Below are 25,208 nucleotides of genomic sequence, written 5' to 3'. Positions count from 1 at the left end.
GCTACGTTTTTTCGGTTTGAGGAAACGAAACGAAGAACATGTTTGGCGTCACCGCTTCTGGCAGGCTGCTTGAATTTGCGCGTGCGATGATCTGATGGCTACATTCAATGGTAAACAAATCATAAACGTCGCAACATGTCGAATTTTTTTTAACAGTTATATCTTAGTACAACCTCTCGTGCAACATCCTTACAAGCTTTTCAGACTGTTTCTGACCATCGTGTTAAATTTTAATAGCCACTGTTTGGTTGTCATTTTGTGTTACCGTCTCTTTTGCTATTACAAAACCGTTCACAGAACTTTGAAATCAGCACCTAAAAAGTACTTAAACAGGACTATTGACCGAAAATCGACAACTTCAGTAATTTGTTCGGTCGCTTGTCTTTCTGAATATGCCTCTCTCTCTCCCTCGCTCTTTGCTGGAACACGAACACTTGCAAGCGCGAACAGTGTCGAAACACAGTAAACTAGCACGCAGTGCTCTGGAACGGCCATACTACGGAAGTGAAGACCATCGCTTCTGCTTCAGCCGCTGCCCTGACGCAGCACTTCCACGGTGCATTGTTATGTTTCCCGAGAAACGCACGTCCTAAGGCGGAGAGGGTCAACCTTGACCGCCTTCGAGGGGAACGCCAGTGCCGCCCATCAAACGCGAGCGCCGGTGCCTGAGAAATTGCTGCCCCCTGACAGCGAGTGAGGCGTCCACGTGGGAAGAGCGAGTGGAAAACGAAAGCCTAACTGCGAGCAATGGCTTGCGCCCTCCCTTCTGGAGCGATTTGGATTTACGGAGGAGGCGACGGCGGCAGACAACGAGTTCGGCCCGGTAGGTTTTCCCTTTCTTCGGAGGAGGTGGGGCGCCTCCCAGACGTTACGTCACGCGTACCTGGCCGCCTACGAGCGTATATATACCGGCCTGCCGGCGGCGCCCGGCGTAACACTCACTCGCAGACATGGAGCGCAACCACTTGCACAAGGTACGTGGGCCGACGCAGGCGTGACAGCATACTTCGGCTATCTCTCACTCAACTATGCTTCTTCATCGGGGGGAAGGCGGGGCGAGGGGATGGGTAGAGTTGTGGAAGAGCCAATTTTTTTGTACTTATTTCTCGATGATTCCCTGATTTTTCCAAACACACCGAAATAATTTCACCCATTATTAAACTAATTTTGCAACCAGAGAGAGACGAAATTTAACAATCAGTCGCCATTTAAAAATACAAAGTAATCATACAAACTTAAACTTTTCTGTAGACTACGGTACACTAAACTTTTATTTTCGTACGATCTACTTTTCGAGCTATTAAGCAATTTCATTGTATAATTCATAACAACCAAAGTTGGTCCTACAAAATAATGCTGTGCACAGAAGCAAAAAGGCGGCAACCGAACAGAGATTAAGTGCTATGCATAGAAAAAGCCACAGCAAGTATTCTATCAGTGCCTCTTGTACTGTGGTTGTACCAATATGTGAAATGTCGTAGACACTCGCGATGAAGCTCTGCTTTTGTACATAGAGTAGAAATATCTACGGAATGAGCATTCAGATGCGCGGAGCAGAATTTTTGTCGCCAACATACATCGACTCTAAAACTCGTGTGACTATTGTACGGGCTAACGTTTGTCCGCGAAGGCTCTGCAGATTTTGAGTGCGATCACATCTGTAGTGCGCATAGTTCCCGTTGAAAAGTACCGTGGGTTCTGTACACGCGATTCGAAGACGTGTTGATAATTTGCAATCGAAATCTGGAATGAACTTAGCTTAAAACTTTGAGTAGATAAATGCAAAATCCCTTCCATTGTTTGCAGCATCACCGCTCGTTTTCAGCCTCCTTTTTTTTCTTTTTTTTTTACAAGAAAATGAGGGATAACCATCGCCACTTTTAAGGTTTTTGTAGCATTTGATCGCATTACCAAGCCCCTATCTTAAAGTATGCGGTGGCGGTATTGCGAAACGTGTTCCTAGTACGAAAAAGTGAAAGTGACCCGAATTACATTGAACTTGCAATTTCGACTTACTACACACTAAAATATTTGTAGAGACATCATTCTTTCCAGTTTTTACTTTTTTGTGCCATATATTTAATCTACGTTTATCCTTGACGAAACTAAAATGACAACTGCACGCACAAATTCTCCACATCATAGGTACTAGTTTTGTTGTTCCTTGTTGTGACACCGTAAAACGAGCGCAGCGGTTTGGAGATCTATACAGTGTGGAAGTAATTACTCAGACTGTCATATACAAATGTTATCTGCAGGTCAAAACTGCTCCAAATGTTTGTAGGTTCAAACGGTTGACTGGCAGCACACTCCCATATTACAGAATTTATCCAACACTTGTAAGTATATTGACGTACTGACACATCGGTGAGGTCCACGGTGCTATGATTTCATTACATTGTGTCTCGATATTAATCAACGCGTAAGGCGCCTCTTACTAGTGTGAAAAATGTAACTAGACGTTTGTGATGCTTACCTACGAATTTCGATATGTATCGGTAGCAGCAAAAATTCAGTGCTCTTTCTGTTCCTAGTAAATAAATGACTGTAAATGAGTGGATACTGGGTAAACACGTGTAACAATCAAGTTACGATCTTAGGGCAAAATGTAAGCAACAACGACATACCAACATTACGTGACTATTTCTGTTTCATGTTGGCTACAAGCACAGTATGCTAAGCTAACTCCATAGACACTGTTACTCTATCTATGGCTGTTGACTCTTTGCTTTTATACGCAAAGAGTTAAGTGTCAACATCTTTGGTTATACGCTATTGTACAGGGCGAGTAGGCAGTCTTCCCCTAATTATAAAAAATATGTATATATATATATATATATATTTCTAAGGAACTAAACTAGATACAGCTATGCGGTTTAGTACAAATATTAGATTAACGCGTAAAGATTTAATAGATACATTTCCAAATATGCCTCTTTTGTTGTATTTAGAAGATCTAAGCGAGACTGAGTTTTTCTACATGTCTTTGCGAACATCTGTTTCGTCACCACCTCTACATTGTCTTGTGTCAGTACTGTAAAAGTTTGCACATCAGGTACTGGTGAACTGAACACTTTTAACCTTAATGTAATCCCAAATTTAAAAAAAAAAAAAAAAAACCTGGCGAACGTGGTGGCCACGACGTTGGACTGTCTCTAACATTCCACCTGTACGGAAGTGTTTCACCCAACAACTGGAGAACAGATAACCCGTCTTATTGAAGCCATGAACCATGGTTGAAATTCCTACATCTGAGGTAAAACGTGCACGTGTAGAAGTCTGTGCATAAAAACTTTATCAGTTAAGCTTCCATTTGCAATAAACCGCGTTGCTGTATCTAGCATAGACCTTTAAAAATAAATTTTTCTAACCAGGCAAAAACTTTATGCTCACCTAGTACAATAAAGGGAAAATGATACAAAACTTTGATCGTGAGAAAAGGTAAAGACTTTGTGAAATGTTGGCTGTAGGAAAGTGTACTTCTATAGTGACGTCAACTGAACAATTCAAAGTAAAATAGCAGGTGATACTTCATCAGTAATAGTGATACCCGCACCTGAAATTAGTGTCAAACCATTAAATTAACATTCTCGACAACTAAGTAGTCTAAGCCATTGTCAAAACTAACCCGCATTTGTTGAAATCATTAAACAGGAGTATATTTCGTTTCAGTAATTTCTCAGTTATTATCTTCGTCACTTATCGACAGTTAATACTAGAGATCAGTTTTATACATCTACATTCGTATTCCACAAGCCGTCTTGAGATTAATGGCGAAGGATACAAAGTGTTGCCCAACCATTTAACCCCCTCCTTCCCCTCACGCTCACGCACACACACACACACACACACACACACACACACACACACACACACACACACTTTCCTATTCCATTTGCACACGGTGCGCAAGAAGATAGACTGTCTATACCGCTGTGTATAAGTTCGAATTTCTCTCCTTTTGCTGTCGCGAACATCACACACTGTAAAATGAAATATGTTTGTTGATTGGTTCTGGTATATTCATTCTGGGCCTTTTAAGAGTAAATGTTTATGTCTCTCTTAAATAGTCCCCCATTGGAGATTGTTCAGCGCATTTGTGATACATTCATGCCGATTAGATGAAACAGTGACGTTCTGTGCTTCTCTTCTCCGAATACCGTATGTCTCTACCTTTATTTCTACTTCGAAAGCGACATAGGTTTTGCAAAGGATCGCCTTCTTAAATCAGTTCAGTTTATTATTGCTCTCCCATTGAATCTCAGTGCTACACCTACCTTGATAATGAGCAGATTTATTTCATCGTTTCATTTTCGCCGGCCGCTGTGGTCGAGCGGATCTAGGCGCTTCAGTCCACAACCACGCGGCTGCTACGGTCGCAGGTTCGAATCCTGCCTCGGGCGTGGATGTGTGTGATGTCCTTAGGTTAGTTAGGTTTAAGTAGTTCTAAGTTCTAGGGGACTGATGACCTCAGATGTTAAGTACCATAGTGCTTAGAGCCATTTGTACCATTTTTGTTTCAGCTTGATTTTGTGCCGGATGAATACCACTTGTTATTTGTCGATTCTAACTAATTGCAATGTTGTGTGATTTAATCACCCAATGCCGTATCTTTTCGCCTATTTGTTTGTTTGACACCATATTTGTTTATATAGTTGTCACCTAAATTTATAACATAAGTATTCCGAAGTATATTTTGTTTCAGTCGTTTATTACGCGTCTCCTCAGTCGCCTAAAATAAAAGTCTCCATTGTCGAATGAAACGAGCTATTCCAGTGTCTCATTTTTTTCTGATGTCCGTTGATTCATAAAAATACATCATGTTAATCTCAATATCAAGACAGTTCAACCAGTGACGTAACAGGGGCATGGCAGCGAGGGCGAGCACCCTGAGCGACCTTTCCTTGGAGGCGCAGTTTTATGACGGGCGAAAAAAAAAAGAGAAAAGGTAAAAGGGGTAGAGGGAGGGTAAAGAAGGAGGCGAGATAATGATATGAAGGGAAAGGCTGGAGGCGCTTAAAATGGGAAGAGGGTGGAGATATGTGAAAGGAAAACAAGAGGAGACTCGAAGTTGACTGTATTGAATAACTGTTCCATCAGATACGCCTCTCCCTAGTAAGGAAACCTTATTTCTTCCTTTCGGCTACTTTCGTTACTCTCAGTGAGCAAACGATTCAGAAGTGTTTGTTAGGGCTTTCTACTGATCAGCGACGAAAAAATGTAAAAGGTATCGCGTTATTATTGCAATAATGCGACTGTCGATTCTATTGTATGTTTTTCATTATATCACAGATAAAAGAGTTACTGAAATGTTGACGTTTTACTTAAATGAAAATTGTGTTGATCCCAGTAAATGAACAAACAGGCTAATCAGTGATGAGGATCGAGAATTATTGGCAGAGGAGGGGATCGGGAGGGGGAGGGGGAGGCGCAAAATAGAAGTTTTCCCTGGGCGCCAGTTACCTGGTTACGCCCATGATATCCCCATTACAAGCTGAGCATTATCTCAAGTTCAGCTACTCATCAGCTGACACCAGTTTCAAGATCCAATCCTCAGTACACTTTACTTTTAGTCACTGTCTGACATTGTCTGTCAGCATAATTTTACAGGTTACATCGCGAGAGATTCTAACTTAAACTGAGCCAAGAATTTTTTATGTAATTTATCGTTTCCTTCACATCTGGCACGCTTCGTTAATGCGCAAATTGCCTAACTGCAGCGATGTTGCGAGTTCACTTGGAACTGTGGATCCCCCTGTAAATGAGTGGCTAAGTCCGTTGAAAAGTGATAGGAAGGCAAAAATGTACGTGCTTCATTAGTTGCGAAGTTCAAATCAGTCTTCAACTACGAGAAATATTTTACTTGTTGATACTGCGAATACCAGTTTACCACAACACAGAGGGGGTGTCGCAGTTGTGAAAAAGAAACGACTGACAACACAGTTAAAACCCTTTTAGTCTCTTCACCTTCAGATTTATCCCGTTGAGGTCATGTGAAGAGTAATTTACGACTCTCAATTCGATAACAGATCTGGGTGCCAAGAACTCGCAGGCGCTTTAAGTGGTACACTGATCTGGCATCCTTTACTCTCTACACACACACTTAAAAACATGAGCGCACACTCACTCACACACACACACACACACACACACACACACACACCATTTTAATTTTAGTGTGTGTGTGTGGGGGGGGGGGGGCAGAGGAGGCGATGAAAGATATTGTCACCGAACATTTTAAAACTGGGTCACATCTTCCGTTTTTTATCAAATTTTTACGTAGTTTTCCTTAGTCACCAGGTGTATGCCAGAGCTGGAAATCCTTAGACAAACATCCCCTAATGCGTTTTCCTGTCCTCATTCCCAAATCGCTGGGATTTGGCAGGAAAGAACCAAGTTCTACAGCAACCCTGCCTGTGCTGAACATCCCGAGCGCGTGATAATGTTTCAATATTTATACACTATCTAATCATAAATATCCGAACAGCTGTTAGGGAGATCAGTTTGGGATGTGTTCACACAGTGCCATTATGACGGGTTTAATGCTGCTGAGGGCACATTCAACAAGGTGCCTGAATGTATCTGGGGGAATGGCAGAGTCGAACCCTGAGGAGATAATGATGTCGGCCGATGGGGTCTGTAGTGAAGTCGCGGGTTCTAGCTCATCCCAAAGCTGTTCCATTGGTTTTGGGTCGCCACTGTAGGTAGTCTATTTCAGGACTTATTGTGGAGAAACCACTGCCTCACATGTGACGCTTTATGATAGGATACACTGTCATGCCAATACAAACAGTAGTCGTCTCTGAAATATTCCTCTACTCTTCGTAGTACACGATGTTGTAAAATGTGTTCATCTCCTTCCGCATTTAGTGTTTTCGTAAGTGGCGTGAGAGAAGGACACCCCAACCACGAAAACCATACCCATTTTCTGACACCACCTTCTCCATACTTCACTGTTGGCACTACACATGAGAGGCAACGTTTTCCAGGCATTCGCCAAATCCAAACCCTTAAATCGGATTGTCACAGGGTATAGCATGATTCTTTTACTTCAAATCACTCGTTTCCAGTCATCCACCGCGTCGCTCTTTACACCACTTCAACCATCGCTTAGCACTGGTTACAGAAATGTGTGGCTTAGTACGAGCTGCTCTACTATTTCACCCCGTTCTGTTTAGCCACCTATTCTGCTGGCAGCCCTTCGGAACTCGCGAGTTATTCCCTCCGCTGATTTCGTGGGACTTTTAAAACCACCCTTTGCAATACTCGAACGTCCCTGGCCATCAGCATATGAGGTCCGCCTGATCATCGTTTACCTGCGATTCATTTCACAACTACATCACCAACAGTCGATTGAGACACTTCTAGAAGGGATGAAATTTCCCTGATTCATCTGCTACTCGTATGACTAGTGACTAGTCCACGTTCGAAGTCACAAAGCTCTCCTGATCGATCCACCCTGTTTTCACTGCTTCTGTACTGACAACGCAATACTCGTCGCCTCCTTTTATACTGGCGGGTCCACTTCTCGTCACATCTAGTAGTCAATTCCCTGATACATGGGGATGGTGGATACTTTTGACCAGACAGTGTCGGTAAAACACACATCCAAAAAGTTTTTCATCACCTCTGATTCTAGAGTTCCGGAACTTGTACAGAAAATTGGAATAGAGATCAACAAAAACATCATTTCCATCCTTTTTATTGCTCTTGAAAACCACACATTGCATGCTGTACCACCATACAGCGAGACCTTCAGAGGTGGTGGTCCAGATTGTTGTACACACCGGTACCTCTAATACCCAGTAGCACGTCCTCTTGCATTGATGCATGCCTGTATTCGTCGTGGCATACTATCCACAAGTTCATCAAAGCACTGTTTGTCCTGATTGTCCCACTCCTCAACGGCGATTCGGCATAGATCGCTCAGAGTGGTTGGTGGATCACATCGTCCATAAACAGCCCTTTTCAAACCATCCCAGGCATGTTCGATATGATTCATGTCTGGAGAACATGCTGGCCACTCTAGTCGAGCGATGTCGTTATCCTGTAGGAAGTCTTTCACAAGATGTGCACGATGGGGGCGCGAATCGTCGTCCATGAAGACGAATGCCTCGCCAATATGCTGCCGATGTGGTTGCACTATCGGTCGGAGGATGGTATTCACGTATCATACAGCCGTTACGGCGCTTTCCATGACCACCAGCGGCGTACGTCGGTCCTACATAATGCCACCACGAAACAGCAGGGAACCTCCACCTGCACTCGATGGACAGTATGTCTAAGGCGTTCAGCTTAACCGGGTTGCCTCCAAACACGTCTCTCACGATTGTCTAGTTGAAGGCATATGCGACACTCATCAATGAAGACAACGTGATGCCAATCCTGAGAGGTCCATTCGGCAAGTTGTTGAGCCCATCTGTACCGCGCTGCATGGTGTTGTGGTTGCAAAGATGGACCTCACCATGGACGTCGGGAGTGTAGTTGCGCATCATGCAGCCTATTGCGCGCAGTTTGAGTCGTAACGAGATGTCCTGTGGCTGCACGAAAAGCATTATTCAGCACGGTGGCGTTGCTGTCAGGGTTCCGCCGAGCCGTAATCCGTAGGTAGCGGTAATCCACTGCAGCAGTAGCACTTGGGCGCCCTGAGCGAGGCATGTCATCGACAGTACCTGTCTCTCTGTATCTCCTCCATGTCCGAACAACATCGCTTTGGTTGACTCTGAGATGCCTGAACACTTCCTTTGTTGAGAGCCCTTCCTGCCACAAAGTAACAATGCGGCCGCGATCGAACCGCGGTATTGACCGTCTAGGCATGGTTGAACTAAACAACACGAGCCGTGTACCTCCTTCCTGGTGGAATGACTGGAACTCATCGGCTGTCGGACCCCCTCCGTCTAATAGGCGCTGCTCATGCATGGTTGTTTACATGTTTGGGCGGGTTTAGTGGCATCTGAGAACAGTCAAATGGACTGTGCTTGTGATAAAATATCCACAGTCAACGTCTATCTTCAGGAGTTCTGAGATCCAGGGTGATGCAAAACTTTTTTTGATGTGTGTGTTAAGAAGCGGTAAAAAACGGGGCGAACGCGTAAAATCTTTGATAGGAAATGCGAATGGAAAACTTAGATTTGTTGTAAGGGTTCTTGGAGAGAATAGTAGATTAGTAAGAAAATTGTTTACAAGACGCTAGTGTGACCAGTTCTAGAGTACTGTTCCAGTGTCTGGAGACGTCACCAAGTATGGATGCCGGCATGCATCGACCGAATTCAAATACGCTTGGCTAATATCATAATAGAACGGCATAGCCCACATTAAAATGTAAATGTGATGAAAGGGAAATAGAAATAGAAATCTTTTGAAGAAGGGCGACGTATAGCAGTAAAGTTTATTGCAGTCAAATGATAACGTGAATTGCCTAATGGCTAAACTGCATTCGACTAATATGACATCTTCAATAGTCCATCATTTTCAGAAAATTCTAATCTTATGTGGTCTTTTCCATCACTTTAGATTTCTCAGAAACCACATTTGCGTTCTCTCTATTGAATTTCTTTCTTCCTTTCTACCATCTAATGGCGTTGGTAGAGTAGCAGTCTTCTAAAACTTTAATGTCATAAGTTTATGTGTTTTATTTTTCAGATGTCTGCTAATTTCTAGGAAATATTACAGAATTTTGTAAATTTTATATATGTACCTTCGTGATAATCGTACATTGTTTCACGGGAAAGATATTTGACTTATTCTATTACTCTATTAACGAAATCTTCTCGGGATTCCTTCCGGGTGGTAGCGCTCAAATTCGGCGACGAAACGTCGGTGTCTAAGTCTACATTGACATATATTACTTTACTGTTAACGACAGTTTATTCAGAGTTTGGTGTTTACATGTAAAAACCAGGTTTTTAGTTTTATGTACCAGTTTAGGTAAATTTGTGTTCTTAACATATGCTTCTCAATTCATTAACGTCTATCTTACAGATCATTTCTTTTTAAAAATTATACCTTTTACAAAATGTTTATTTAGCGCGATCTATGTTCGAGTCACTAGCCCATCTTCCGATAAAATAACATTACAGTGGTAACGTTATTGTAACTCTGTTTTGCCTGCTAACTCTTTGTTTATTGTCATCGTTTCTTCAGTGTGCACCCATTCTCTTGGGATGGTATTGTGACAATAAAAAAATATATAATAATTCTGATGCCTAACAACTCAAATAAGATATTTACCCCTGACCGGGACAAGGTGCTCTTATTGGAAAGAAGGAGATTTAGCTGCCCATCCAGACATCATAATTTAAGGGTCCCGTAGTTTCTTTAAATTACTTGTCAGCATCAGGATGGTTCCTTCGAAGAGAATCCAGGAATAAACCTTCACTTTGAAGGTGCTATAATGACTAACCAAAAAGAAACATCAACACGCAACAATATTATTGAGATCTCGAATATCGTGATCGAAAATCAAGTCCTTTCTCTCTACATTAGATAGCCTTTTTTTTTCAGTCATCAGTATTCTGACGCTTGATGCGGCCCGTCACGAATTCTTCTCCTGTGCCAACCTTTTCATCCCCGAGCAGCACTTGAAACCTACGTAATCAGTTACTTACTGGATGTATCGCAATCTTTGTCTTCCTCTATAGTTTTTATCCTCCACATCTTCCTCAAGTACCATGGAAGCTATGACCCAATGTCTAAACAGATATCCGACCAGCTTGTCCCTTCTCCTTCTTCTTGCCAGTGTTTTCCAAATATTCCTTTCCTCGCCGATTTTACGGAGAACCTCGTCATTCCTTACCTTATCAGCCCACCTAATTTTCAAAATTCTTCTTAGCATCACATCTCCAATGCTTATATTCTCATCTGTTCCGGTTTTCCCGCAGTCCATGTCTCACTGCCATACAATTCTTACTGCAAACGCAGATTCTCAGAAATTTATTCCTCAAATTAAGACCTATATTTGATGCTAGTAGACTTCCCTTGGCCGAGAATGTCTTTTTTGCCAGTGCTAGTCTGCTTTTTATGTCCTCTTTGTTCCGTCCGCTATGAGTCACTTTGCTGCCTAGATAGCACAATTCCGTAACTTCTTCTACTTTGTGATCAACAATTATGATGTTAAGTTTCTCACTATTGTCATTTCAGCTACTTCTCATTACTTTCATCTTTCTTCGATTTACTCTCACTCTAAATTCTGTAACAATGTCACCAGCAATTCTTAACATTGATATCCTTTCACACTGAATTTTAATCCCACTCTTCAGTTTCTACTTTACTTCCATAACTGCTTTTTCGACGTATAGATTGAACAGTAGAGGCGAAAGAATTCATCCCTGCCTTACATCCTTGTCAATCCAAGCACTTCGTGCTTAGTCTTCCACTTTTATTATTCCCTCTCGGTTCTTGTAGATAATGGATACTGCCCGTCTTTTCCAGTAGCTTACCCTTATTTTCTCAGGCTTTTGAACATGTTGCACCATTTTACACTCACGAACGTTTTTTCCTTGTTAACGAATCCTATGACGTGTCTTCATTTTTCTTCAGTCTTGATTCGATTATCAACCGCAACGTCAGAATTGGCTCTCTGGTGCCTTTACCTTCCTTAAACTGATCGTCACCCAATAGATCCTCAGTTTTCTTTTCCATTCTTCTGCATATTATTCTTGTCAGCAATTTGGATGCTTGATGTGTGATGATTCTCACACTTGTCGGCTCGTGCAATCTTGGTAGTTGTGTGCATGATGTTTACCCAAAGTCTGATGGGATACCGGCAGTCTCATATATTCTACACGCCCACGTGAATAACCGTTTTGTTGGCACTTCCCCCAATACCACTACTGACCTAAAACAGTACGTGCAAGTGAAGGAATCGTTCCTTGCACAAGGTCATTGACTACGTGCTGCCCTCCCCTCCTTTTACCCAGACCAAAGTGCTCTTTTCCTTTCTGTAACACATTTTCCTGCACCCGTTATAAGCGTCCAGTTTCAGTCGTTGCTACATCGTTAACGACTTGTCTTCTGGCAGGATATCACGCATTAACCAGTACACGGAATATCTTTTGCACACGGAGTGAAAGCAATGGAACGTAATCGGCACTCACCGAAGGTCGTGTGACGCTCACATCAGTAGAAATAGCGACTTGTTACTTCTGAAGACATAAGGACGTTCTCGTCATGAAGCTGAATTAACTGTTACGCCACTTCGTATAGAGTAAGGTCGTACTCGTTTCGTATCCACGGAATGCGGTCTTTCTGTGTTACATACTGGCCCAACGGAAGAAGTTCGTCTGTTGATTCTCGGCAGCACAAGTGCCTTTCAAGCCTTATCAATGTGCATGGGAAACGACACGTTACCATTAGCGCCTTCTCCTGCATGGAGCCTGCAGTTCGAGGCACAACAACCAATTCAACTCAGGCGCCAGATTCGACATCGCAGTGGACCACACCATCGACAAGACAAACTGGCCAACTAAGCGACGCGTTCGCCACCGCAAAGACACTGACTGGCTAACGAAAGCTGCCAAAATGGTTCAAATGGCTCTGAGCACTATGGGACTTAACTTGTGAGGTCTTCAGTCGCCTAGAACTTAGAACTACTTAAACCTAACTAACCTAAGGAAATCACACACATCCATGCCCGAGGCAGGCTTCGAACCTGCGACCGTAGCGGTCGCGCGGTTCCAGACTGTAGCGCCTACAAACGCTCGGCCACCCCGGCTGGCGAAAGCTGCCAATAGTTGCAAATATGGGTAGCACACAACCTCGCGACCGTCACTTCCCTATCCATAGAAGGATGCAGAAGTTATACAGAGTGTTCACGAATTATACTACCAATTTAGGACTCCAGTAACTTTAAAATTATACCAGACGATAACTATTGGCTTTCAACATACGGCTAGGTAACCCATAAATTTTGATTCCTCATTCATACACGTAAGTGCGTGCACCGCTAGCAACACTCAATTTCTCTCCACGGTGGCATGTTAAAGTATATTGCGAATATGTATATTCAAGTCCTATAAGCCGGTAACCTTGATCGGTACACTTAATACTTTACAAAACACCATAGGAATAAGTGTGGTGGTGTGATGCCAGGCGATCGTGTACTGAACAGGGCCACCTCGTCCAATCCACCTAACAGAAAGCTTTTCATCCAAAAGTTACGGGCATCAGGGAGGTGCCGTATCTTCTTGTTGCAAGTGTTCCAATTGTGGCATCGCTAACTCTTGTAACATGTCCACGTAAACACCACTGCTGATGTTATTCTCGCTGGAATAGATTGTTGATATGTGCCTAACTCTGCACCACACACACTGCACTCAACGTGTAACCTGAGGACACTCTAATCCCAGTATACGAACTTTATGACAATTCAGTTTGCTGGATACAAAGGAAAGTTAAGTCATTGCACAAATAAATCATTTCCGGAAAGTCATTGTTTGCATCAGTCTCGGCTAGCACATCCACTGCAAACTGTTTTCGCTGAAGTTTGTCCATCGAGTTTGACGCCTGTAGCACCTGCATCTCGTTGGCCTATACACACAACTTCTTACACAAGTCTTTGTATGCTGTTGATAATGGCATTTGCAACACTCTAACCGTCGTGTATGCTAATTCTGTCGGATACCATGCAAACGCTTGCCGTACCGTCTTCATGTTGACGTCAGAAGCATATGGGCGACCCGCCCCTATTTACGGAGAACAGAACCAATTTCTGTAAATGGCATATGCCAGGCCCAAATATTTGAATTATTATAGCAGCAAAAGACAGTATATAGCCTGTCTTACAGGTCAAATGACAGCAGAAACTATGTCCACAGTTGGCTTCATATTTTCTGCTTGTTTCTTCATTCATTCACTCCAATGCGTCGAATACTTCTATCTCAGCCGACAAATCTCACGTGTGGCGAGCATCGAGGCAGCTTACGACGTCGTCCTAAGGCTGATAACGCGTCACGTTCTTGTAGAATGCGCCACTTTGAGGCAACGGTGTAGCTCGTTAAAAAAGGCGTTATCTGAAAACTGAACAGGATAGCCTTCAAAACAGCGTTATAGAACAACTCATTTCCTTGTATGACAAAAACAGAACACTGATCGAGTCACGTAAAATATGTTCTTATTTGAGTACCCCTTAAATTCAGTGTCCTACCGGCTACAGAATGTTCATAAGACCCCGAAGGGAGTGAAGCTTTTAATTATGATCCCTGTCTGAGGCAATAAACACATTTACGGTCGATGTTGTGCTCTGTACTACAAGGGTATTCTATGTTACCTTTCTGTGATAGCATAGAACACCCAGATTTAACCGGTTTATTCCTTACGAGAGCAAATACTTGTCCGTTTTTTCTTATTACATTAGCACTATCAGACACTGTTTGAGAACGCTCTTCATGTTACGTAGTCCTCACTTGAGTAAATTTTCCTTCCAGATCCTGTGGTGAGGTGAAAGAGATAAAACTCTCTGACTGTTCTTCCCGAGTATGAAGAACTCTTATTGTATTGAACAGCACATCAGAAGAACAACAAATATAAACTCCACAATGTGTTCTCAGAGTTCACCGACCCTCTGAAAAGTTTTGGAATACACCAAAGATTTTAAATCTCCCAATAAAGAAAAAGTTCAACAGGTTAAGACACGGATCAGGTAGAGTACGGTATTGGTGAGACACGACAGTTAGACTTGTTGTCGAAAAGGTAGTTACCACTAGTTAGGTATCCGGAATGCTGATAAAATCAAACGAGGGCATTTTATCACTTTGTAATTTACGACTCACTTGTGATGGTTCATTAGGGACAGGGGTATCGTCATCAGCGGTGCCCCACCGAAGTGTGACAGGACCGCTCTTGTTATCTACGTACATAAGCAATCTGACGTAGGGTCAGCAACAGTATGGGACTGTTTGTGGACGATATTTTAGTGTACGGTGAAGAATCGTCGTTGAGTGACTGTAGTTGGATACAGGACGACCTAGAGAGAATTTGTATTTTATTTGGTTTTATGTATGGCAGCTTATTTTAAATGAAATAAAATCTAAGCTAATGCAGATGAGTAGGAAAACAATCCCGTAATGTTCGAATGCAGTATTAGCGGGTGCTGTCTGACATTCGCATTGATTAAATATCCAGGCGTAACATTGCAAAGGGATATGAAATAAAATGAGCACGTCAGTCGGGAAGGCGAATGTTCTATCTCGTTTTGTGGGGAGTTTTGAGAAAGTGTAGCTCATTTATAAAGGAGACGGCGTATAGAACCGTAGTGCGACTCATTCTTGAATGTTTGGGATTGCCACTAGGTCGGATTAAAGGAAGACATCGAATCAATTGAGAGGCTTGCTGTTAGAGTTGTTACCGGTAGGTTCGATCAGTACCAAGTACTACGGAAATATCGTGGAGTCAATTGGGAATCCCCGGGGCTGGAGGACGACGTTCTTTCCGCGAAGCACTATTGAGGAAATTTAGAGATCCGACATTATTGGTTGACTATAGAAAGATTATACTGCCGCTATCATCCATTTCTCGTAACGACGATGAAGAAAATATAAGAAAAATTAAGTCTGACATGGAAGCATATAGATAGTCGTTTTCACTTCCCTCCACTTGCGAGTGACTAGTAGTTGTACGAGGTACACTCCGCCATACAATGTACCGTCGCTTGCGTAGTATGTATTTCGATGCAGATGCAGATAAACTTAAAAAGTGTTGTAACATTGGCATGACTGTACATCTTCTAACGTCGTACCGGTGAAGCCATTGGTTTCTGGAAGTATGTCTATTGGGATTATTTTCATTGTTCTCTACTCTTGACTGATATCAACACGACAAAGATATTCGTTTAATTTCGTTGTTCGTGTTATTAGACCGAAATAACGCTACTGTACTGAACAATGAACTGCTGCATAGGCATACGTCGTAGCCGCAGTACACACAAACCCGGCGCAATGCTGACCTCAAGATAAAGGAGGTGGTATAAACAAGAGACCTGAACTAACTGCGCGACCAGTCCTTGAAGACCATCGACAATGGCGCCATTTGGATGCGGCGTGGAGAAACGTGCGCACAGCACACCACACCGCTCTCCCACCCGCTGTCAGCGCCCCGACCTTGGAGCCGCTGCTTCTCATTCAGGGAACTCCTCAGTTGGCCTCACGACAATGAGTCACGTCCCAGTCCTCCCGCCAACGAAAAGCCCCTGGCAGTCCCGGGTGTTGAACCCGGGTTCTGAGGAATCACGTCCCGGTCCTCCTACCAACGAAAGCCCCTGGCAGTGCTGGGTATTGAACCCGGGTTCTTAGTATAGCAGTCAGATACGCTGACCCATCAGTTACGGAGTTGGACCAAAAACAGACAACGGAATTCCCTTTAAAAATGTCATCTGCGTTCGCAGATTAATTTCCTGTTACAGTGGTATAATGGAACAATACTCTGTTTCGATCCTAAACCGTTTGCTTTAGACTGTGAGAGGTTTATGATTTACTGGAAAGCCAGAGCATCTAATATAAATCTGGTCATTCCTGCGCCTTTATTACATCTACTGTCCGCCCCGATAGCTGAGTGGTTAGTAAGGTTTATAAACCTTCTTTACAGCCGGCACAGTACCTCAACGTGTTCGGTCTGAGAGTTGGTTGGCCTCTGTAATAAAAAACTGAGTGGAAGGATCAACAAACGAACTTCAACGGATGTCATGTAACGTCCGCAACGAACAAGCCCAACGATCAACAACGAAAAAAAAAAAGTGGTCAGCGTGACGGATTGCCGTCCTACGGGCCCGGCTTCGATTCTCGGCTAGGTCGGGGGTTTTCCCCGCTCAGGGCCTGGGTGTTGTGCTGTATTCATCATCATTTCATCCCCACCCGATGCGCTGGTCGCCCACTGTAGCGTCGAATGTAATAAGACCTGCGCCAAGGCAGCCGGACCTGCCCCGCAAGGGGCCTCTCGCCCAATAGTGCTCACTTCAGTTACATCTACTCTCAAAAATATAATAGCGAAAAGTATTTCACTCAGTACCACACCACTGTCTTTTAAAGAAACTACGAGCATATGGGGTATCAAACAAAATCTGTGACTGGATTGATGACTTCTTGGTAGGTGGGACGCAGCAAATTATCTAGAACGGAGAGTTATTGACAGATGTAGAAGTAACTTCAAGCGCGTCCCAGAGAAGTGTGTTAGGACCTCTGCTGTTCGTATTTTAATGACCTGGTAGACAAAATTAATTGTACCTCAGGATTTTTTTGCAGATTTGCAGATGATTCAGATAATGAAGCACTGTCTAAAAAATATGCCAACGGCCTTGCCACACTGGTAACACCGGTTCCTGTCAGATCAGCGAAGTTAAGGGCTGTCGGGCTGGGCTAGCACTTGGATGGGAGACCATCCGGTCTGCCGAGCGCTGTTGGCAAGCGGGGTGCACTCAGCCCTTGTGGGGCAAAGTGCGGAGCTACTTGATTGAGAAGTAGCGGCTCCAGTCTCGTAAACTGACTTACGGTCGGGAGAGCGGTGTGCTGACCACATACCCATCCATATCCGCATCCAGTGACGCCTGTGGGCTGTTGATGGTACGGCGGCCGGTCGGTACCGTTGGGCCTTCCAAGGCCTGTTCGGACTGAGTTTTTTCTAAAAAATGCTGTACACGAATTCAGTTAGATATTTATATGATTTCAGAGCGGTACAAAGACTGGAATCTTACCATAAAACTTCATAAATCGAAAACTGTGCACCTTACAAACTCAAGAACTTAGTATCTTATGTCTACAATGTCAATGAATTGCAATTGGAATCAGTGAATTCATACGTATACATGCTTACAGCATTGCTTTGGAAGTCGTAGGTGAAGTAAGTAGGATACAGAGAAAATGCAGCCAGTCTACAAAGGAGGTTACTAATAAGACACTCGTGCGACCTATTCTAGAGTATACTTCATGTGTGTGAAACCCATACCAAATAGGCCAAACAGGATATACTGAACTTATACAAAGAAGATCAGCACGAATGAGCACAGGTTTGTTTGATTCGGGGGAGAGACTTGAAGATTGTCATTAACCATCCTCCGAGAGCCTGCTTACAAATCTTCGTGAATTAATATTGTATTGTATTGTATGTTAACCGGGGACCTAGAAACGACGGACAGGCTCCGTCCCCGCCGCAGCCGCAGTGGTCCACATCCCCACGACGACTACCACAGTCCACCCCTCCGCCGCCCCACACCGAATCCAGGGTTATTGTGCGGTTCGGCCCCCGGTGGACCCCCAAGGGAACGTCTCACACCAGACGAGTGTAACCCCTATGGTAGGGTTATGGTGTACGCGTACGTGGAGAACTTTTTTGCGCAGCAATCGCCGACATAGTGTAACTGAGGCAGAATAAGGGGAACCAGCCCGCATTCGCCGAGGCAGATGGAAAACCGCCTAAAAAGCAACCATAAACTGGCCGGTTCACCGGACCTCGTCACAAATCCGGCGGGCGGATTCGTGCCGGGGACCAGGCGCTCTTTCCCGGCCGGAAAGCCATGCGTTAGACGGTACGGCCAACCGAGCGGTCGAATTAATATTACGTGAGGAATATCACACATTCCTAGTTATTGCTCACACAGGAACCATGAAGACGTGGTTAGATTAATCGCAGCGCTCACAGAGTCATTTAAGCCGTCATTCTTCCCGAGCTCCGTAAGCAAGTGAATGGGAAGAAAACAAAATATGTGGTACAGTGGGAGGTACCTTCTAACGTGCACTCCACAGTGGTTTTCTGACTATAGATGTGGATGAAGACATGATATCTTCGAAGGAAAATGAGGATCACGGTTTGCGGAGAACAACCGAGACACCTGGCGTCGTTGTGATATAGTACGGTGTTCTCTCGAAATATCTCGTAGAACGAATCGTATACTCCACGAAGGTGAAAAGATTTCGAAGCTAGCCACAGCCATGAGGCTACGACGAAACATGGTTGGAGTCTAACGTTCTGTCATTTTCGAGGTCATTAAGGATGGAGAAATAGTTCGCTGAAGGACGTGGTCATGGTCTCTTTAAGAAATCATTCTGGTATCCGCGTGAAATGGCCTAAAGAAATCTCTGAGCGTTCAATCGATATGAGAGAGCGGGGATGTATATAGGAGTATAGTGAATTAACTGCTGCAACACCTCGACTGGTGGCTTCGGTAAATTCTCCATCCATGCTGTAGTCTTCTTTCGTGGATGCTGATCCCACACAACTGCGAAACGGATCCTGTGAAATCTGCAAGGAATGGAGAGGAGACAGTAGCAACTTAAGCAACTTGAAATTTTGAATGGGTCCTTGAGGGGTACTATGGTAGCTCAATTGAGGAAGCATTGTCCTCGAACGGCAGGGATTGAATTCGGATTCTCGTCTGACCGTCTCCCAAATTTGTGCTTGTGTATCGCGTAATACAACACAAGAATTGATAGTTTCTGTCACTCAGAGGTCGCAATATTTATTCATAACGTTTATATTATTTCCACAAACATATATTTTTAATAAAGGCGCAGATGAAATTCGCAAACCTGGGAATAATCCTCCCAAATTTCTCATTAACACCACATGAAAAGCTAACATACTGGCAGACTGAAAGGCTGTAATTAAATAAATATTTCATATACTTTTAATATATTTGCTAAATGTGCAGATATAGCATTTTCTGTCCAGATATGGAAACTCGTACATTTCCTCCAAGGTCTCATTTCGTAGCCTGATTCCCTCAGCATAATTTAATTTAATTCCACTACATTCCATAATACGTGTATTCATCTTATAAGACACCCCTTTTCAAGACACTATCCATTTCGTTCAACTGATCTTCCAAACCCATTAGCGTCTCTATCATTGGCAAACCTCAATGTTTATATTTCTTCTCCCTGAACTTTGATTCGTATTGTAAATGTCTGCTTCATTTCCTTTACAGTTTGCTCAGTGTATGTGGTGTGCGTACTGTAAGACCTTCGGTACACACACCATCAGATTATTTGACTTGTCGCTCTAACGAAGTAGGCGAGTGTCAGCAATATGTCTCGTGATCTTATCGTGGCGTGTTTATCTTCTGCCGTTAAGTCAGACGATAGAAATGCCACTTGCACGCTTAGAGTAGCAGATTGACGGTGACCAACTTCAAACAGAACTTGATTAACTTTCACACACATTTATTAAAATAATAAAAATCATAAATCTTACTTAACTTGATACTGGATGCTATTTACAATTGACAATCTGAAGTTCCTTTGGTGTTGGTACGTTAATCTTATTCTCACATATCTCTGATACTTGACAAAGTGTCTATACATTTCTCTTCATGGCTATGTATAGTATGTACAGGAATATGATAATCTTATTAGGCGCAGACTGAAACTTGACTACAGACTAATGCAGACTGACTAATCGCAGGTCTGTACACTCGTTATAATACCTCGCGCGTTCATGTATCACTGCGCGGTGTGATCCGCGAGGAGAAAAGCGTTAGCAGCAATCTCATTGGCTGCGTTACATATTAATACGCCGATCGGCAGAAGCAGAATTTGGTGCGTCTCTAAGACAGCGCCATCTCGTAGTGCGGAGACGGACAAGCGCTGCGGCCGCGCTGTTGTGCTTAGCGGGGCGCGCTCTAGTGGGAAAGTTGTGTACGCGCTGACTACGCGGAACTATGTAGAAAACAGTGTACATATAGAATAACATTAGGAATAGGCTACAACGCTGTCTCGCCCCCTTCTCAACTACAGCCTTCGATTCCTGCCCTTCGACTCTACTGCAGACAAGCTTTCGCTTTCTGTATTTTATCTCTGCTGTCTTTAGATTTTCTAAGAATGTATTCCAGTCAGCACTTGACAACATAGAGCTAATCTTATTTAAAAAAAAAAGGAACGGAACGACCACTTTTTATGACGATACTTCGTAACTTCCGAAAAACGAAGTACTGTTATATATCGGTAATTAAAGTTTCCACTGAACGTTACAAAAAATTTCCGTTACATGTGGTAAATATATGGCCAAAGTACGCTGACACAACGTACTTTCAGTGTAGTTAAGATAATGTAAATAAAGCTGCACTAGTCAGAATTGCAGATTATTAAGCGTTGTTTTGAAAAATATTTGGGAGCAAAATCTTATTTTACTCTTTTTTCCCCAGTGTTATCGACTGCCCATAAAAAGAAATCACGTTGTTGCACTAAAGAAAGCAGAAGTAAGAAAAATCACAAATGTTAATTACACAGCGAATTATAGGACTGCGTACTATTACTTGTCGCCAATATTGTTTTGATATCTTGCACCACGGCGCTCTCTTCGATCGGTCGATGTTTTTTTGTATGTGATTGAAACGTTTCGTCACCATATGGTTCACCTAAGTTTCTCACACCGAACTACGGCAGTGGCCTAGCTGAAGGTTTACGAGCTCCACGGAAAGACTTCTTAGTGGTCTATCTGCAGTGGTCACATCTGCAGACACCATTGATATTTTTGTCCTGGCAGTTTATATCATTAAGCTAACAACACCCTCCTCGACTACTCCCGAAGACTACGCGGAGCAAGGCGACGCAGTGATTGACTACCTGGCTTTGCGTTTGAGATGCGAGGGGATCAAACATCCGGCCGACAAGTCGTATCTAGCTTTTCCTAAATCATGACAGACGAATTACGTAGTGATTCCTTTTAACAAAGCTGTGGTCGATTCCCCCTTTCATATTTTTCCAAATGAGACAGACTCATGTCTGTAACGAAACAGCTGTCAAGAAGGCTTTAGATCCCAGCCCTCCTCCCTTTTTGCTTTGGACAACACGTCATCACACGGAGTCGTGGCTACTAGGACAGACATAGGTCCAGCCCCCTCACCATACCCTCCCTGTGGAGATAGATACTTACGCTTTATAGCTCGTCAGTATCTGCGCTGGTTTTATTTATCCATCTTGTTGATGTTTTCCACCTTCTACCATACGCTTCATCACTACATAACTACTAGACCGAACATCTTCTGTAATGTGTTATACATATCCCAGTCCCTGTCTGCTCCCAATACTTATCCCCAGCGGCTGCTTCTTCCACTTACAACGTAACCATTCCTGGATGCCATAGCAGATGTCCCACTAATCTACTCTTTCGTTCAGCAACTCACCCTTTCAGTATTTCTTCCTCTTGCGTTTTACCCACACACACAATTTTTAACGTTCTTTGATAGAACCACCGTTAAAATACATTCAGTTTCTTCGTCTGAGTCTTTATTACATTTCATTTCCATGCAATGGTGTACTCCAGATTCACTCTCAAAAACTTCTTGCTTAGTGTAACAGCAATATGAGCTCTTTTGTTGAAGAAGTGGAGATAGACAGAGAAGGATAAACAGCAGCTTTCCCTGTTCGCTTTCCCAGGCGCTGACCGCGCTAGCGGTGCTGGCAGCTGTGCTGGGAGTCGCGACGACGGCGACCACTGTAGGTACGGAGAGGAGCGTCAACAACGCAGCCGGCTCCGATGACGTCAAGGAGAAGAGCGACCTGGAGACGGAAGCCAGCAGCAGATGTGAGTACACGTCATAAGAGGCTCCAGTGGGCCTTTGCTGACCGTAGCTGCTCTGCTTACGCAACAGAACCCTTTCCATCGTCATCGCTTTCTGACACATGTCTGCAGTAACCCTATATTATTGTGGTCTTCAGTTCGTAGATTGGTTTGATGCAGTTCTCTATGCTACTCTGTCCTGTGCAAACCTCTTTCAACTCTGAATAACTACTGCAATCTACATCCATTCCAATCTGTCCACTGTGGTCAAGCCTTAGTCTCCCTCTATAATCCCTCCCCCTTCTCCCACCCGTCCCTCTCTCTCTCTCTCTCTCTCTCTCTCTCCCCCCCCCCCCCCACACACACACACACACTTCCCTGTCCCACACACACACACTTCCCTGTCCCACACACACACACACACACACACACACACGCACACACACACTTCCCTGCGTTAGCAAACCCACCATTTCTTCGAGACTTAGGATGTACCCTATCAATCGATCCTCTCTTTTACTCAAGTTGTGGATAAATTAACTTTTTGCCTAATTCGACTCAGTATCTCATTATCATACAGCCGATAAACACATGCAGTCTTCTGCGTTATTCTGTAGCATCGCATTTCAAAAGATTCTATTATCTCTTTCTCTTAACTGTTTATCGCCCACTCTCACTTCCATACAAGGCTACACTCCACACAAGTACCTTCAGGAAAGACTTCCTAACTCTTAAATTTAACTAACTCTTCTACTTCGGAAACGTTTTTCTTGCTGTTGCCAATTTGCATTTCATATACTCTGTAATTTGGCCGTCGACTGTTACTTTGCTACCCAAATGGCACAACTCATCTACTGTTGTGTGGTCGTCTCTATGTATAAAAGGCAATGTCCCGACTGATTGAATGGCTTACTGATTCATCATCGCTCTGCTAAAACCACTAAGGCTAGAAACCTGACATTTGCAGAAGATCTTGATCATATATTCAAGGCGTCTCTTAAGAAGGGATTCTTCGACATTCCATCCCTAAGAGAATAAAAGAAGGGGATGAAAGTTTTTGGAAAATATGTCCCTAAGCAATTTTGAAGCTAGATTGCGGAAATTGGTATTTGGTTTGTAGACCAGAAATTTAAAAAAAAAAACGTATTTCAGCATTTTTGCAAATTTAACCCCCATGGTAGTGAAATAGTGAAAATATTTTTGACAATAAATCATTATTAAAGAACTATTCAAGTATTTGACTTCTGGGTTACATGAAAAAAATTGCGTGTTTCAGTGTTTTTGAAAATTCAGTCCACAAGGGGATGAGACAGGTAATAAAGTGTTTTATGAAATATTTCATTATAAAAGCATTTTTATTGCTAAAACTATGGAAATAAAAAATATGTATTTCACTGTTTTTGGAAATTCAGCCCCCAAGGGAGTGAAATAGGGCTGAAACGTTTTACGAAAATATTACACTGTGAAAGCATTTTTAAAACTAAATCTATATTTCGTTATATTAGAAAAAAATTAAAGCTAAAACTACGAAAATTGGTATTTCATTTCTCGGTTAGATATAAATAAATTTGAGTTAGGGGACGAAAGTTTCTGTGGAAATGTCAGCACAAGAACACAAAATGCATGATTAAGAGAAAGCCTGGACTCCAACTACCAGAATCGCTTTTAGGTCGGAAGTACATTCGGAAAAGACCACGCTTCTATAACTTTAATTAGCGTGAAGTGTTTAGAAGGTGTTGCAATATGTGAACGGCATAAAAATTCTATCAAAGAAAAACAAAACAAAACAAAATCTGTGCGGATCATCCCTCAACGCGAGTGAGACAGCGGCGCTAAGCTAGTTTCCTAATATAAATCTATTAGCCATCACGCTGGTTTAATTTTTGTTGATACTCATAGCTTCATTTCAAGAGACTATCCATTCCGAGCAACTGCACTTCTAAGTCCTTTACCGTCTCTGGTAGAATTGCAATGTTATCTGCAAAATCAAAGCTTTTCCTTTCGCTCACTGTGTTTTACCCGGCTACCTTCAGAATTCGAACGACTTTATTCCGGTCGACAATGTCAAAATCTTTCTCTAAACCTACAAACTCAATAAATACAGGTTTGCTTTCTTCCTTACTCCTTATGAGTCGTGGGATTAGAATTTCCTTCTGACTTCCTACATTTCTCCGTAACCTAAACAGACCATCATTAAGGTCGGCTTTTGACAGTCTTTCCACTCCTTTATAAATAATACGCGTTAGTACTTTGAAACCGTGATTTATTAAACTGAGGATCAGCATCTACCTTTAGTCTACAGTAATTACTACGTTTTTATCGAAGTCTGAAGGTATTTTACCTGTCTCATAGTTTTGCATCTCAGTGGGAATAGTTTTTCGTGGTGCACTTTCCCACGGATCTGACTCTATCGCAGTATTTTTTGTCAGAACACACATGATATTTTTTCTCTCCCTGTTTAATCGACCTCGAATCACATCCTTATTTGTACTCCAGAACATTGTGTACATTGCGTCATATTGATACTGATTGTACTGGAAAGTTAGTGTAACAACAGCATTTGCACCAGTGTATGTTCCGTCACTGAAACAAAACCATCCGATAATGTCTTAGATAGTGTGCTGTATGATACAAATAAAGTTTTATTACAGAAGAGATAACAACACTTGAATTATGAAAACGGAGAGCAGAAACTTATGTTGGGTAGGCATCTCAAGTCCATCAGT

General features: G+C 42.9%; 1 protein-coding gene across 2 annotated transcripts in view; it reads left to right on the top strand.

Moving 5' to 3' along the window:
* Positions 1–889: 889 nt before the first annotated feature.
* Positions 890–25,208, top strand: part of LOC124544927 (glycine-rich cell wall structural protein 2-like) — a 65,266-nt gene continuing 40,947 nt past the window's right edge. For both annotated transcript variants that reach the window (XM_047123673.1, XM_047123672.1), the window contains exons 1-2: positions 890–974; positions 22,359–22,506. In XM_047123673.1, coding sequence (XP_046979629.1) covers positions 951–974; positions 22,359–22,506 — 172 coding nt within the window. In that variant the 5' untranslated portion in view covers positions 890–950. The remainder of the gene's footprint in view (positions 975–22,358; positions 22,507–25,208) is intronic.

The sequence above is a fragment of the Schistocerca americana genome, chromosome 8, assembly GCF_021461395.2.
Source record: "Schistocerca americana isolate TAMUIC-IGC-003095 chromosome 8, iqSchAmer2.1, whole genome shotgun sequence".
Lineage (NCBI taxonomy): Eukaryota > Metazoa > Arthropoda > Insecta > Orthoptera > Acrididae > Schistocerca > Schistocerca americana.
Note: the sequence above shows the minus strand (reverse complement) of the source record. Positions and strands in the feature narration are given on the sequence as shown.